Source organism: Sipha flava, unplaced genomic scaffold, assembly GCF_003268045.1.
Source record: "Sipha flava isolate LNK unplaced genomic scaffold, YSA_version1 324_pilon_pilon, whole genome shotgun sequence".
In the NCBI taxonomy this organism is placed as follows: Eukaryota; Metazoa; Arthropoda; class Insecta; order Hemiptera; family Aphididae; genus Sipha; species Sipha flava.
Genome location: NW_020273009.1, coordinates 1,154,816 through 1,170,328, shown reverse-complemented (window position 1 = coordinate 1,170,328; position 15,513 = coordinate 1,154,816). Strand labels below are relative to the sequence as shown.

Sequence of the window (15,513 nt, the reverse complement as noted above, 5' to 3'; positions counted from 1 at the left end):
GTCTCGAAGATTACACGTTTTAATTTAAAAAATTATCCCGGTAATTTTACGACGTTCAATCTTTTATCTGTACTCGTAATTATTTACCGATAACATTAAACGTACTCAAATAATACAAGTATTTATAATACCTATACACAGAAGTAATTTAGTCTGTTTACATACATTGTTTAGTATTATCAGGTCCATAACATCCTGTAAATATTTTACACGGGTAAACATAAAACATGGAATCACGTTGTACATGCCTCCAGACGCTCGCTCTCGGGGAATATCACGTTCGTCTAGGTCACAGCGTGAAAACGCGCATCGCAGAAGAGTATTGCGATGGGGTTCGGCTAATTTTCGCCGAGGTGCACCCGAAGCACCGGATTTTATCGTTAAACGCAAGATATCCAATTAAAACTATGCGCGTTTATCGTTTTCCTTGAGATGCGTACTAGTGATGGAAATTCAAATTCACCAATAATTCGGATTTCGAATTTCGGACTAAAAAACCGCTTTATGAATTTCAATATCCAAATTTCGAGTATTTTTTATCGTGGAACTCTGTATTCTAATTAAGATATTAATCTATTAAAAAATATGCGTGGGTTATAAAAACTTTATCATAAGCTGAACGGGAAAAAAAAAACTACAAATTCAATTTTTTGAAATCCGAAGTTCGAATTCAGAATAAAATCCGCATCTCGGATTTTGGATTGCCAGGATCCGGATTCTTTCCATTGCTAGTGCGCACCGGCTAATCATTACGCGGAACACCACGCTGGTGTAAAACGATCGTTCTATCACCGCTTACCACTATCTCGGCGGAATCCGGGTGGGGACCGACGAACATGGATGACGTGGAAAACGTTCGATTTTCAGTCGTGTGGTGCACCAGGCAGATAGCTCTGGACCGGAACGACCGGGAATCGTACGTGAAGCTGACGGTCCGGGAGCTGATAGTGTACGGCGTGTTCCTCGTGATCTTCGTCGCCTGTAAGTGTTGCCTGTACCGGCCCGCGGCGCTTTTGATTTATACTAACCGTCGCTGCCCTCGCCGCCTGCAGCCTTTTCCGGTCTGCACTCGTATGCGGCATTCGTGGTCAACAGGGAGGTGTCTTCGTTGTTCATCGACTCGAGCTTCACCACGTCCGCGGAGGACGCGGACGACGCCGACGACGTGACGATCAAATTCGACGGCATCATCACCATGGAACACTTCTGGAAGGTAGGCAGGCCGGTGCGCCCAGCGACATCCCTAGATACCCTTTTGTGGGGGTGCCGGACGTTGAGACTCCTTGCGTTTTTTTCTCGTCCGTACGTTTTCCCGGTGTGATATAGATGAGCGAACAACTTAACAGTTTAAAGAAAAACAAAAGAAAAAAAAAAGACATGAAGGTGAAGACCATCCCCTCCCCCGAGAATGCTTCCGGGTGCACGCGCTTCGAACGCTTTTCGCGAACACCGTGCGGCCGCTGCCCATCGCAGATTGCGCACCCCGGCGATCCGGTGGCGCCGAACAACAGAAGAACCGCCGCGGCAAGTACCACGTTTCGATAGCACCCGCCACCGACCGTACGCCACAGATATACCCATCCAAAAATCCCGTATTGACGTATCGCGTACGTTACGTAAACGTTTGTTTATTTGCCAGTCGCATGTGACATCCATCTGCCCACATGTATTTTCGTTCTTGGTGGTACTTCGGTACTTCGGAGGGATTGGCGCCACTGGACGGTGTATACGATAAAATAATATCGCGCACCCTTTAACATATACAAATGGTGGCATTTTCGGGATAAATCCCCTCCCCCCCAAGAACTAAAAAAAAATTTGCTAACGATTAGAGTGAAAAATATGTACATCATAAATATTTTAACGTGTATATAAAATGTAGTATTTGTCAATCACGATGGAATCGCGAAAACATTACTCTTCCGTCGGAGGAGGTAAAAGGATAAATGTTTGATATTGACATAAAACATTTTTAATCCACTCCCCCCAGTAAGATAATTTAATGTATGACACTGTGTATATATATATATATAATGTATGAGTGTGTATGTATTTAATAGTCATTGTGACGTGGTTTCGGTTTCAGTACTTTTACAACGTCCTGTGCGACAAACTGTACGAGACGCCCTTGGCCGGCAATGAAAACGGCTCCGAAATACTTCGCGAGAACAAATTTCTGTTCAGGCCCAGAGCAAGACAGGTACGTACGATCACGCAATTTTTAACATGCCCCTAGACGTGGCCCACAACAGAATTATAGTACACTGAACGAAAAATCCTGATCGTATTAAAAAAAAAACTAGAATGGTTTGACAATTATCTTGTTGCTGTTCAGCCGACAAGATATTTGTCAAACCAATAAATGTAAACAAATAGTCTGTAAAATTAATAACTATTATTTTCAAATGAAAATATAAAATCTTGTAATAACGGCAATATTTTTATCATCATAATTGTAATTAATTATTACGAACAATTTTATTGTTAAATTAACAACTGAAAATTATTAATGAGTCATTATTAAGGGGATTGGAAGTGGTGATTTTCTTTCTTTGTCTAATATACGTGCAGCATAGCAATTTAGACGTTTTCTAGTTCCAACGTACCGATCGATCTATTGATGCGATAAGGAATCTAAAAACAGATTTGCATTCGTCGTACCATATAGGTATTTGATAAAGTAAAAATTTTTATGATAAGGTGTTAGAAAATAAAAAAAATAAATTTAAGTTTAATAAGTTAATAAATATATAAATATAAATATAATTGTAATAAAAAAAAAATATTTATAACGTCTTAATTAGTTAGTAAATATGTTTTATATACTAATGAAATACCTCAAATCTAATTCCTTTTCAGTATAAATAATAAATAAAATGTTCAGCTTTGTTAAGTAAAAAATGATTATTATTGAAAAAATAAAATTTGATGTTGATAAAAAGTTGATTTATATTAAAACTAATTATTGCTTAAATCAGAAAGATTTGAACTGATTTTAAGTGAGGTTTATTAAATGGAGATGTTACACCAAAAAAGTATTTTTCAATGAATACAGTAAGTATAATACAGTAATAACAGTAAGTGACTGATATGGGGATTCCAAATCAAACAAGTGGAAAATTTTGTAACATTCTTCGATAGATCTTTGATATAGAACGCACTTAGTATTTTGTATTCGCGATTTTGGCATGCGGCACATACGTATACACCAGGAGCCGGCAAGTCTAGTGACTATTGGCGTACGGAAGATAAAAAAAATAAAATAACACAGTTCAGATTATAAATATATATATATTTTTTTTTTTTTTTGAGACAACATTAATCTAAGTTGGCTCAATAAAATAAAATATTAATTAATTTTTTTTTTCTTAATCATTAAAAAGGTCACTTAAAAAATGTGATCATTATATTCAAAGAAGATGTGATAACTGTCCAGTTATGTGTTAGTTAATTACTAATTAATTATCGCGATTCACCATTTGCCGTTTGTTGGTGTGTATAAGTACTATATCCACGTACGTGGTTATACTCGGTGGCATGGCGAACTCAAACATTTTGGGAGGCAAGTACATTTTGTCGGTACCCTTCAAAAAACTGAATTGATGGCTGCCTCTCGATTACCCACATCGCCACGCCACTGGTTACACACGCTCTGCCACCAACGTGAACACAATATCAATATGCGCGCGCGCTTGTTTTCGCCTGTTTGCTTGTGTGCACGCACTTGATTCTCAACGGAACCGTAACGGGAAACACAACAATTATCTAATAGCATTACGTCGGTTTTAAGGAGTAAACCCATCAGGATTTAAGCCGTGTACGATAGAGGATTACGTGTGGCTCTACACGGGATTGCCGCTGTGAATACAATAGTGTACCCGTACCGCATCGTATTCTCGTTGCGCGCGAGCGTACGTCCGGGGGCTTAAATCGTGAGTTTTTTTTTTATATTTTTATACACGACCCATAGCAATCGTACCGTATTGTTTTACCGGTCGATTACAATACGTATTAACGTTATACGCTATTATTATATCAATCGTTATTAATACTATGATTGTTCGGAAAAGTCGCGCGCTCGTGTTATGATATCGGAGTTCACGGTAAATTCACGTCGCGCGCGGTGTGTGCAAATATCAAATCGCACGTTCGTAACGTAACACGTGGTCCATAATACTGTCGTCATAGGTAAGAGTCGAAGAAGGTCATTGCGAAATCAGAAACCAATTCAAAGGTTTGTTCCGTGAATGCTATGCGCCGTACGAAATTCGATATGAAGACAAATCGAGTTTTGGACCAAAAAAAGGAACCCAGTAAGTTTTTTTTTTTTTAAACTTTCGTCGTAACGTAGTACGACTCGTCTGTTCACGTGTGATAAATGGTTTTTGGACCTTTGCTCGGTACTTTAAAATCAGAGATCTAAAGTTCTATCTGTGTTGTGTTTACTTCTAGTGAAGTTTTACCGAAATATTCTTCTCTTCGATCGTTTATATTAATAGTTTCACTGAATCTAGTCTAATAATCATGGACGCATATATATATATATATATATATATATATATATATGGAGACAAAACTTCGCTAGTTTTGACTTTTCAAAATAGAAAATCATTAGCAATAAGAAAAAAAATGGTTCGACATTTGGGCAAAATTTTATACGATCAATAATTGTGATGCAATACAAAGTTAAAACACAATAGATTATTTTTCTGAATATTTTAAATTTGTGCACACATTTCTCATTATTTTGTTTCTCATGCGATAAGTCCCATTACGTTTTCGTATATAGATGGTCGTACTCAAAGGATTCGGAAACTCAAGGCGTTTATTACGAAGGCGAAATCGCGTACTACGGAGCCGGAGGATATTATTTCGATTTCCCGAAGAACAAAGCCGACGCCAAAGCGTTCATTCAAGATCTCGAATACAATACGTGGTTGAACCGTGGTACCAGAGCAGTGTTTGTGGATTTTGCTATTTATAATTGCAACATTAATGTGCTTTGCGCTGTCAAGTACGAAACTATTTCTTAAGATATTTTAATTAAATTTTTTGTTTTATCTTTTTCATACCAAACAAAAATGTGTTCTTCAGTAAGATGCTAAAGATTAATTTGTCCTCGTAGGAATGTACACGTTCCTGGCGTTTGGCATTTTTCCATCTCTATTGTTTGCATTTGGTGATTTTTTTGCCCATGTTGTCACCGTTCCATGTGATATATAAAGCTTTTGAAATATTATAATTGTGTTAAATGTGTACAAATTATAAAAAAAGCAACGAGAAAAATATGTGTATGCATATTTTATATTATTGTATGTATAAAGAACATAATCATGTACAAATAAATTAAATATGTATCGTTTTGGATGTCTTTTAAGTTTCTCGATGAATTTTCAAAAAATGTTCGTTTCATAACAAATACATTTAGTGTTCATTAAATCCATTTCTAAACAACAGTATGTCCCCCCTCCCCTAGCGTAAACACCTTGCCCGGGAAGCACAAGCAATCTTCACGGAATATTAGAATTTTTTTAATATTTATGTAACCAGGGAAAAAAGATAAAATATTATACATGAACAGATTATTTTTTATTTTTTTTATTAATAGATACCTCTTAAAACTATATATTAAAATATAAAAATAAGGTTTTTCAACTTTATAACTTCATTTGCACCTATTTAAATCAAAAAAAAAAAAAATAAAATAAATAAGATGTTGCTTTACATATGCAGAGATTTCAAAACATACTACTTACGTGAATTCGGTGATTTCTTAGATGAATTTTAATTTTATATAGCATACATAGTTCTCCATCAACGTGTATGTAATTCCTATAACGTATTTGTAGGTTAGGTATCTTGCATTATTTCAAGAATTCAGATAAATAAAAAAAATAAATAAATAAATAAATGCCTCATTAAAATGATAAACATTTTGTCGTCATTCCAAATTAATTGAAAAAATAACATACATAGATCTTTTGCGGTATATATGAATAAATATTACAAAATATAAGTTTTTTAATTTTTCGTAAATCATATATTCAATGCTTGAAGTTAAATAATAAAAGTGATCCATTTCGCAACAGTCTACATATTATTGTTAGCATAAACATTTTACCCTCACAAATTATACCGATTTTATAAGACTGACGAAATGATAATAAATGCGTTAATCAAAAAAATAAACCTAACTGTTTGTCACAACGGTAAAATATAATACAATACTGGTCCAATACATTATAGACGTGTGATTGATATAATGTCGATTCACGTTAGGATGTAAAAGATACATTTTTTTTCACGTTGAAAAAAAAATAAGAGAAAATTCGTAAATTCTACACATCGTATCATCAGTATCATCAGTATAGAATACTGTGTATGCGATATAATTTACATATAATCCTAGACGAATTTACTCATACGATTGGTTGGTATTATCTTAAAGGTTAGTGTTCGAGTTTCCAGCGTCGGGCGGTATCGTACCATCGTATTCGTTTCGGACGGTCAAGTTGTACAGGTACGCGGTGGCCGACACGATACTCTCGCTGGTCGGAATGTGTACGGTCGTCATGTTCATCGTATATTTCACATTGGAAGAAATACTTGAAATCTCGTACTTTCGACTGCGATACTTTACCAAGTTCTGGAACGACGTCGATTTCGGTATCTTGCTCGTAAGTCGTTTATATTTACGGGCGTTAGACCAATCGTATCACCTCGTTAAGCATAATTTTAACTCTGAACTTGGCCATGAATTTCAAAGTTTATATCTGAGTTCTGGTAATAGATTTGTAAATCTTCAGGAATCGAGTGTTAAAATACCACGTGAAATTGGCCCACTCGTCTGTTGTGGGACAGAAATTGAATTGGATTTGAAGTGTTTTTGGTGAACTGGCAAATTCTTAGAAAATCGTTTACATATAAATTTGGAATTATTAGTGATAATACGGTGGGCCAAATTCGTGGATTGCAGTCGTACTGCAACTCTCGACAAAACCCATATAAACCTTCGAGTTAATCGAAATCGCATTTAATAATGTGAAAAAGTAATAATTTCCTCCCCCCCCCCTGTCGAGAAACGTACAATTATTAAGACATCTAAATGAGATGTGGACATTATTCATTTCTAATCAACGTCTGCTGCAGTTGGGATGGTGCAATTTCGGGTTGGCGTTAGTCATCGCGCTGAAGGAACGACCATCGTCGAAGCTCGAAGACACGATGTCCGCGCCCGAGGAGGGCTACAAAGTCGTCGAATACCTGGTGGCCAGACACGAGCTCCTTGGGCAGTTAACGGCTTACATGTTTTTCTTGGTCTGCATCAAAGTCATCAAGTACACCGATTTAAACAAATCGATGACCATCATATACTTGAGCGTCGGACGGGTAAAAACACGACGAAACAGTCGATATATTAATTATAAATCATTCAAATAGTAAACTGCAAGAAAAAACTGAATTTTCGAAAGACAATAGGGGTAGTTGTTAAAACGAATCCAAACTCCCTAAGTGCTCCGAAGTCTTCCTGCAACCCTTCTTTCTGTCCCTCTTACTGTTTTTCCTAGTTCCAAAAACCCGGTTCTGATATTACTATAACGATCGTTACATCATAATTAGCTTATGCGCAGAAGCGTGTTTACGAGAGGGGCTGGGTGGGCGCTGGTATCCTCCGATGAACTATGCCTCCAATAAAATCACACCAGGATAAAAAAAAAAAGTACGGTTTGTACCGAGTATCGATAGTAGAGTAGTATTATGTTTTAACTCGCCAATGGTTATAATTGTTGGTCTTAATTAAAAAATATTCCTATCATGGCGAGTTATTTAATTAACATAAAAAATAAATATTTCTTCGTGTCTAAAAATAAAAAATAAAATTAGGTATCACAATTTAAAAAAATGTTAAGTCCCCTCGGCCATCATAGTCTGTCGCATAGTGAAACACGAGTAGGATTTATAGCAGGACAAAATATGATAGTTATTTTTTTTACATAATCATTTGTTCATGCTGTATTCACTACAAAAAAGTTAATAAAATCTGATATTCAGATTTACACAAAGATTAACAACATATATTACTGAAACTAAACATAATAAACTAATATTCTTTGGAGTAATTTCAACTTAATTTATACCTAGTTACTACAATTCTATAAGGTATCAGAATCATAATTCATTTTATCATAATTTGAGAAATGTTCTGAATCTTCAAAGTTTTATAAATATAAAATAGTCTTTAAAATTTTCATTTAATAAGCTCAATACAAAACTTTTTTCGATATCAAAATACATTTTTGAAGTCATTACAGGATCCAAAGTTATAAGAAGCATATGTATTAGATCTTTATTGTTATCAATTCTCGAGGTTTTTCATGTGCGGTATCGCCTGAATCTAAAATAATATTTATTCTTGGCTTCTTGAGACTCCTCAGATTACATTCCCAAAAGTGAGCTAATATTGCTTTACATCCATGAATCAATTATTTATACAAATAAAAAAAATTTATATTAAACATCACATGTTAGATAATAAAATAATACCACAACTCACAAGCTTAACTTTTAATTATTTATTATTTATATGTATACAAAACAGTCTTAACATTCATAACTGTAACAAAATTAAAAATTAATAATTTCTAACCTTGCTAACCTACAGTTTTTAGTCAATAAAACAGTAACAAATATACACAAAATAATAATATATATGTATTATCATTGATTAGGTATAAATACTATTACTAGTATTTATAATCAATGGTATTAACAACTAAATAAATATATATATATATATATATATATATATATATATTTATGCAACTGAAGGGTAACTTTTAGTTTTATATTTATTTATTATAGTTATTTATTTGAGTTTTTAGAAAAAATATTTATTTTACATGTTTCAACATATTTTGGAGATTAGAGAATATTATACTATTTTTCAAATTTTAAAATGTGTTGTTGTCTGTAGCAGTGGCGTAGATACAATTTTTTTCTGGGGGGGGTTGTTTAAGAGTAAGTTTTTAAGTGTTCTTAGTATATCTTAAAACGAGGTCATATGTAATAATATTACATTTAAAATGGTATTATTATTATGTCCCGTATTTAATGAAAATTATTTTGTTACTCAATTTTTTATATATACCTAATCATAGTAAAATCAAAATATTTTACTATAATATGTAAATATTAATAAATAATAATCAAATATCAATAAAAAAAATTTGTGTGGGGAGGGTGGAAACCCCTTACACCCTCCCCGTAACTACGCCACTGGTCTGTAGAAAAAATCATATTTGTTCAATTCATAAATTTGGACTTAAATATCACAGAAAAAAACATAATATGAAAAATGGATTAAAATAAAAACAATAATAATTATTTTATTTTATTATTTACAATATGATCACTTGACATAAATTTGTTGTTTTATTAAAAATGTTGTGATTTTTTTTAATTTTACATATGAAAAAACTATATGTAAATGTATGCTATCTTGATTTTTTTACTGGACACATTTTTTTTTTTTTTTTTGTTACATAAAATATGTAATACCTATTTTCAGTAAATAGGTACATTTTTACAAGTGTAAATAACAATTAAAACAACATTTAATATAAATGAAAAAATATACATTATATTTATAATATTATACATAATTAAATAATTAGCATACTTAGGAATATTTGAAGAAAATAAAATATTCCTTGGATTTAAGCATTTTTCAAACAAATTTTACCAATTTTTAAGGGAATATTTAGGGAATATTTTCAGGTTTTTTCCGTGCATATATTATACTTTAAAAACCCTGAGAATGCGCCTTTTAATTATAACTTAAAAACTTACCCTTTTATTGTAACTTGTTTACACCATAACTATACCGCCAAAAACAGAAAACAAATATTTTTAACTTACAATTTGCTGTAATGTGCGAACAAATGCAAATTAAAAAAAAAAAAAAAAAAACTTACAATTATTAAATGCTGCTGTCCATCATATATCACTACAGTTTTGGAACAGCCATTTTAATAGTAAACTATGCGTTGGTGTCGAGTGTCGGACACAGGGTGACCTATGTTTACGGTCCGTGTACGTGTTAAAATGTTAATTGTTATATACACGAGCGACCTAACCGGGTATCTGTTAACGATTAGACACAGCATCTGTTAAATTAACCCACGATTACGAGAATATTATACTTATTTCTTACATATCGCATTATATTATTTCATTATTAATATTTTTTTTTCGAAGTATTAACTTTTTCTTCCACTTGTTCAAATATATTAATCAATAATAAATTTCTTATTATGATATATTATGTACTTAACGTGATAATTACTAACGCCGTTTAGTGTTACATTCCCTCCGACTTTGGAGATTTAAATTAAAGGAGACGCATAATCTTACTATAAGAAGCAGGACTCCGTCCTCTTCCGTCCCCCTACACTTTAACCACTGGCTTATATGTGTACCTTTTGTACACACTATGTATTCTATGTTGATTGCAATAAGCATCATTGTGTTTTTACGTTTCAGTGCTTCAAAATCGTCGCGGGATACCTGGTGATAATGGCTATCGTCGTAACTGCGTTCGCCGTACTCGGATATTGCGCGTTCGGCGCACAGGTACATTTGTAATGTTATGATAATTATACGTACACGAGAAATAATTGAAATAATAATAATAGTCAAATCTTATTCGCGTTGAGGAATTCATTTCGGAGTTCATGAAATGCTTTGGATTTCTTATTAGTTTTCATCCGTTCCCGAAACCGCGGAATCCTCGGAAACATCTACACCACGTTTTACATTGCAATTGTGTAATTTTTCGGGTCGAAGACGTTCAAAATTAATTTCGCGTTGCACGTTTCACAATTATTTTAACGTTCAACTAACGGAATGCAATTATTACGTGTGATATTCATAATAATTATTTGCGTTTTATACTCGTTTATTATCCATCGCCATCGATTGTTTCCAAAAACTATCGACTATAAGTGTTTAAAATTAAAAATAAGTTACATTTTTATTTATTTTTCGTACAGTTGATCTAAAAACGGATTTTTCCGTCTGAATAAAGTTCATAAAATTGAATACCATTACAAAATAGACGTAACACACACATACACATACACGCGTGTGTAGGTGTATATTAGAGATGTTAAACTAATGGTGTCGACTTTTTTTTCGTCTCAGGTAAAAGGATTCTCCACCGTAAACGATTCTCTCTTGTCCGCGCTCAGAATACTGATGAGAGACTTCGACTTCCGGTCACTCGAACACGTGGACCAATCGTTCACTACGTTTTTCTTTGTCTTGTTTACGTGCATGGTGATTTTCGTTCTCTTAGTAAGTACATCCAGCCAATAACTCTCTCTCTCTCTCTCTCTCTCTCTTTCGTGACATGCCTACTTGTTATTGTTTAATCTGTGTTACACTCGTGTCAGTCTTAAACTTAAGTTAATGCATGATTAATATATTAATTTCGATCCCGATTCGTATCAGGATTTCTAACGTTAGTTTAATTAAACATATACACACTCATAAAAAAATAAAAAAATTCCTTAAAAATATATAAAATACGTTTCATAATATATGTAAATATTAATTAATAACGTATATTGTGAATTGTGATCGATTCCGAAGCGTTATATATACGCGTACAGGGTTATCATCAAAGACATTGATTTTAATTGCATACAGACAATGCTGGTAGCGATAGTGTTTCACGCTTATTTCGACGTGGACGTCGAAGAATTGTTGGCCGAACGGAAGGTCTACGTTTTTGATAAGATATCCGAGTTTGTAGACCACATGCTGCTGAGAGTGGGTTTGAAGGAATGGTCGACGAAACGCAAAAACGACCGGCTCAAGAGTGAACTCGACCAGCACATCACGTACCAAGACATTTACAAGATACTGAAACGGTACGGATACATCTTACAGTGTTATTATATTTCAACGTCTCATGGTATGATTGATATGGAATTATGTGTACGTGCTGTTGTTTCAGTTGTCGTTATACAGACTCCCAAGTGGAAGAGATCCTCAACAAGTACGGTATCCGGCCGCAAAATGCGGTGCACGAGGACGAGGCTAGGCAGATGTTCCGAGACGTACTGCAAAATCAACCGGGAACGAGTATGTTACACACGATGTACAATGATTCCCCCCCCCACAAAAAAAAAATTAAACTACAACGTAGCAAGTATCGTATGGACGGTTCTCAGTCCATACTGGGGCAAACAACAACGATTCGAGTAGACGAGAATTTCGGGTTTCAGGAGGGTGGAACGCTTTGACGGGATTTTCCTCTTCAACTCATCAAAATTTCACAAATTACAATATTTGAATTTTGATGGAAATTCAAGTATTATTTCGGACTATTTATTCGGTTTACTGTTACAAACACGCATTGTTTTCGCATTCGAATTTAAAGATGTGTCTGTTATACAAAATATACACTGAATTATTCATCTTTATTTAAATTTTACCTTCTTAAATTACTTAAAAAATGGCTTTTATCGTACACCAAACCCAACCGAATAAAGTCTAAGGATTATGTCCATCAAGTTAGCACCGGCACATTTTGCTAGAGTTATCCAAATGGTATCAACAATTTGCTAGACATTTGCTCAATTTTGCTAGGGCTCCTGTTGTCTCTTGGAAGGTTCTATAATTTAGCAACAGTAATGGTACGCTGTCCGACTTGCAAATTAAATCTTAATGATTCTCTTCCATTGGTGAAATTATCGGGAGTATTTGGTGTAAAATTCACAGAGACCCCCAGTTTTAGAGGGCTCCAAGATATCTTCTGATATTATCTTTTTCCCTTACAATATTCCTATTATAAACTATAATATACACATATTATATTATTTGTATTAATATAATAATAATAAATAATAATATAAGTCTGGAATTTTCAAATAGGCCCCTTATCATCAAATTGCGCCTTTTTCTGCACACTCCATTTAGAGGAAAAAAATCTGTATTCTATCTAATATTCTCTTTGATTGTCCTTCCTTACCTACCAAACGCAATATCCTTATTAGTTTCTCAATAACACATTCAATACTTTCAGCATTCTAAATTTCAAAATTTGCTCTCATTCTAATTATTTTCTTCATTCGCAGGGCTAGTTTCTGTATATAATTTTTTATTATTTTAATATTCTCATGTCATATGTTTTATCTATTGTATTTTAATTAATTAATCGATGTATTTTATCATAATTATCGAGCTTAATAGTATTTCTAAAAGCTCTATAAATACAAAAATAACTTTATAGGTAGAACAAAACAAAAAAGTTATTATGTAGATAATAACTTATCATTTTAAACCGGTATAATTTATTTACGAATTAAATTTATTCGATTGCACAAAAAATAACACGTTTTTAAATAATTGCCAATGAAAAATAATTGGGTACCCTTGCAACTTCTGCGTTTATGATGTGAAAACTATCTATCATAGACGCGTTCAAAATAAAATCGTACAACTCGATGAAGTCGATGTTCGTTTATGTTATTAATGTTATTAAATTAATTATATCAAGTAACAATAATAATAGAATATAAATGGTATATTATTGTTAATTTTTCATCTCGTCGATTTCGGGGCAAAAATAAATAACCAATACTGAAAATGAACTAGCAATACCGCCGATCAAGTCAATTATAATGATGTCGACTATGCATCGATACCATGGCGTTAAACGTGTTAAATATTTTGAGTTAAATAATATAGTTAACTTTCAGTAATATTACTTAAATTATGAAAAAGCTCTTGGCGCCCCAGTGTTCATGGCACCCGGTACACACGCACCTCTCGCACCCCACTAAGCACGGTCCTATGTCTATAGTTTGCTTATACACATCGTATGTAATTGAATACACCTTGATAAATATTATTTTTTGTAAAATCATTAATATTTTTGTAAATATGAAACAATTTATTAATAAAACGATTTGTTTATTGTAAACATATGCTATATAATGCAATATCTTTTTTTAAGCATCATTAGATCTATAATACTATCATACTTCTCCCATTTTAAATTTCTGGTTTAAAAACTAAAAATATTGATTAAGATTTCAGGTTGACAAAAATAACAATTATATAATTAAAATTATACATAACTTTGAACTATACACCAAACATTATACAATCAATTCGAAGACTGTACAAATATGAAGTACATAAATTAAAAATAAATAAAAAATCAATTATTCAAATTTTCTTATCGATATTAGTTTTTGTCAAATTGTACATACTTTAACTGTCAATCTCCCAACATTGTGCAATCGTAATAAAGGCATATTTTTTAAGACTGGAAACCTGAGCTAGTGCTGATATTAACTTTTGGAACCTATTAAGAAGAAGACAAGGATTCTAGCAAAATCTATCAAATTCAGCTGAATAATTTGACATATTTTTTTTAAAATTCGGATAATATACCGGTGCTGAGACCAAATTTGGAACATGCCCCTTAGACGGCTGGGGCTTTAGCAAAATCTAGAAAATTCAACTGAATAATTTGACATCTTGTTATTGAAAATCGGACATAGTGCCGGTGCGCTCAGAAAGGTGGCACCAGCATATTTGTCCGTGGATTTCTAAAGTTTAGGGGCCTTAGAAAAATCCAAAAATGCCATAGCAAAATCTAGTAAACTTTTTTATACCATTTACCTAACTCCAGCATAATGTTCCGCTGCCAACTAGATGGACATGTAATGGTTTTATTTCCAGAAGATCGTTCGTAAAAATGTTGATAGGAAACAATATAGGTTAAGTGTTTTATATATTTCATTTTAGCGTGCGTGGAAGATCCTTATTACTATCAAAATTTCAATCACCTTTGGTCACCATGAATCTAAATAATTTGTCATTTATTTTTTCTGTATAGGTAAGATGGACGAGGCAAAAAATACCTCTAATCCATCGGATGTCGAATGGTATAGTTATCTCAGATGTATTGAGGTGAACTAGTTTATACGATATAACCCATATTTCAGGTTGGTCAAAAGAATGAATCAACTCCAAAGTTCATTGGATGAAGTTCATCAGAAAATCGACATCGTCATAGCTCGTCTTGACGCGATCCGAGTTCAGTTGCCGCGTAATTACGCTGAACAAGCGCAAGAGGAAACTTCCTAATTATAAATAATCAAGTTGTTCTTACCTGTCGACCTAAATAAAAATGAATTACAGTCAGACCCGATCTCTGGGGTCTAATATTTTGTTTTTGTAACTGATAAACTAACAAAAGAAATATATATATATATCATAATGTATAACATAATTTTATAAAACAAAATATTAAACACATCGGTAAACATAATAATGAGTTTGTAGCTTACCTAAGTGTCAACAATTTAACTTTTCGTAGCACTAAAATCATATATAAAATAATTTTTTTTATTTCTGAGTGCTCCGTATCGTAAACATAGAAGTCGCAGTTTTATTATAACTGCTTGGTCGATTTAATAAATCGATAAAAAAAGA

At 33.1% G+C, this 15,513-nt stretch overlaps 1 protein-coding gene across 2 annotated transcripts; it reads left to right on the top strand.

Moving 5' to 3' along the window:
* Positions 1 to 304: 304 nt before the first annotated feature.
* LOC112686774 (polycystin-2-like) lies at positions 305 to 15,277 on the top strand. Of its 2 annotated transcripts, XM_025559194.1 has the most exons (13): positions 305 to 981; positions 1,053 to 1,213; positions 2,087 to 2,200; positions 4,189 to 4,313; positions 4,790 to 5,014; positions 6,449 to 6,677; positions 7,150 to 7,389; positions 10,543 to 10,632; positions 11,203 to 11,355; positions 11,710 to 11,933; positions 12,020 to 12,147; positions 14,915 to 14,963; positions 15,024 to 15,277. In XM_025559194.1, the coding sequence occupies exons 1-13, from the start codon at positions 837 to 839 to the stop codon at positions 15,163 to 15,165; spliced, it is 2,025 nt and encodes a 674-aa protein (XP_025414979.1). In that variant the 5' UTR covers positions 305 to 836; the 3' UTR covers positions 15,166 to 15,277. The 2 variants fall into 2 exon arrangements, with proteins under 2 accessions (XP_025414979.1, XP_025414980.1); XM_025559195.1 differs by lacking the exon at positions 14,915 to 14,963 and having other exon boundaries at positions 15,024 to 15,136.
* Positions 15,278 to 15,513: the final 236 nt, after the last annotated feature.

Bases quoted from the DNA above. Each gene is read 5' to 3' on its own strand.
- LOC112686774 (XM_025559194.1), top strand. From the start codon at position 837: ATGGATGACGTGGAAAACGTTCGATTTTCAGTCGTGTGGTGCACCAGG. The intron at 5,015-6,448 runs GTACGAAACTAT...ATTATCTTAAAG, and splicing joins AATGTGCTTTGCGCTGTCAA to GTTAGTGTTCGAGTTTCCAG. The intron at 14,964-15,023 runs GTATAGTTATCT...CCCATATTTCAG, and splicing joins AATCCATCGGATGTCGAATG to GTTGGTCAAAAGAATGAATC.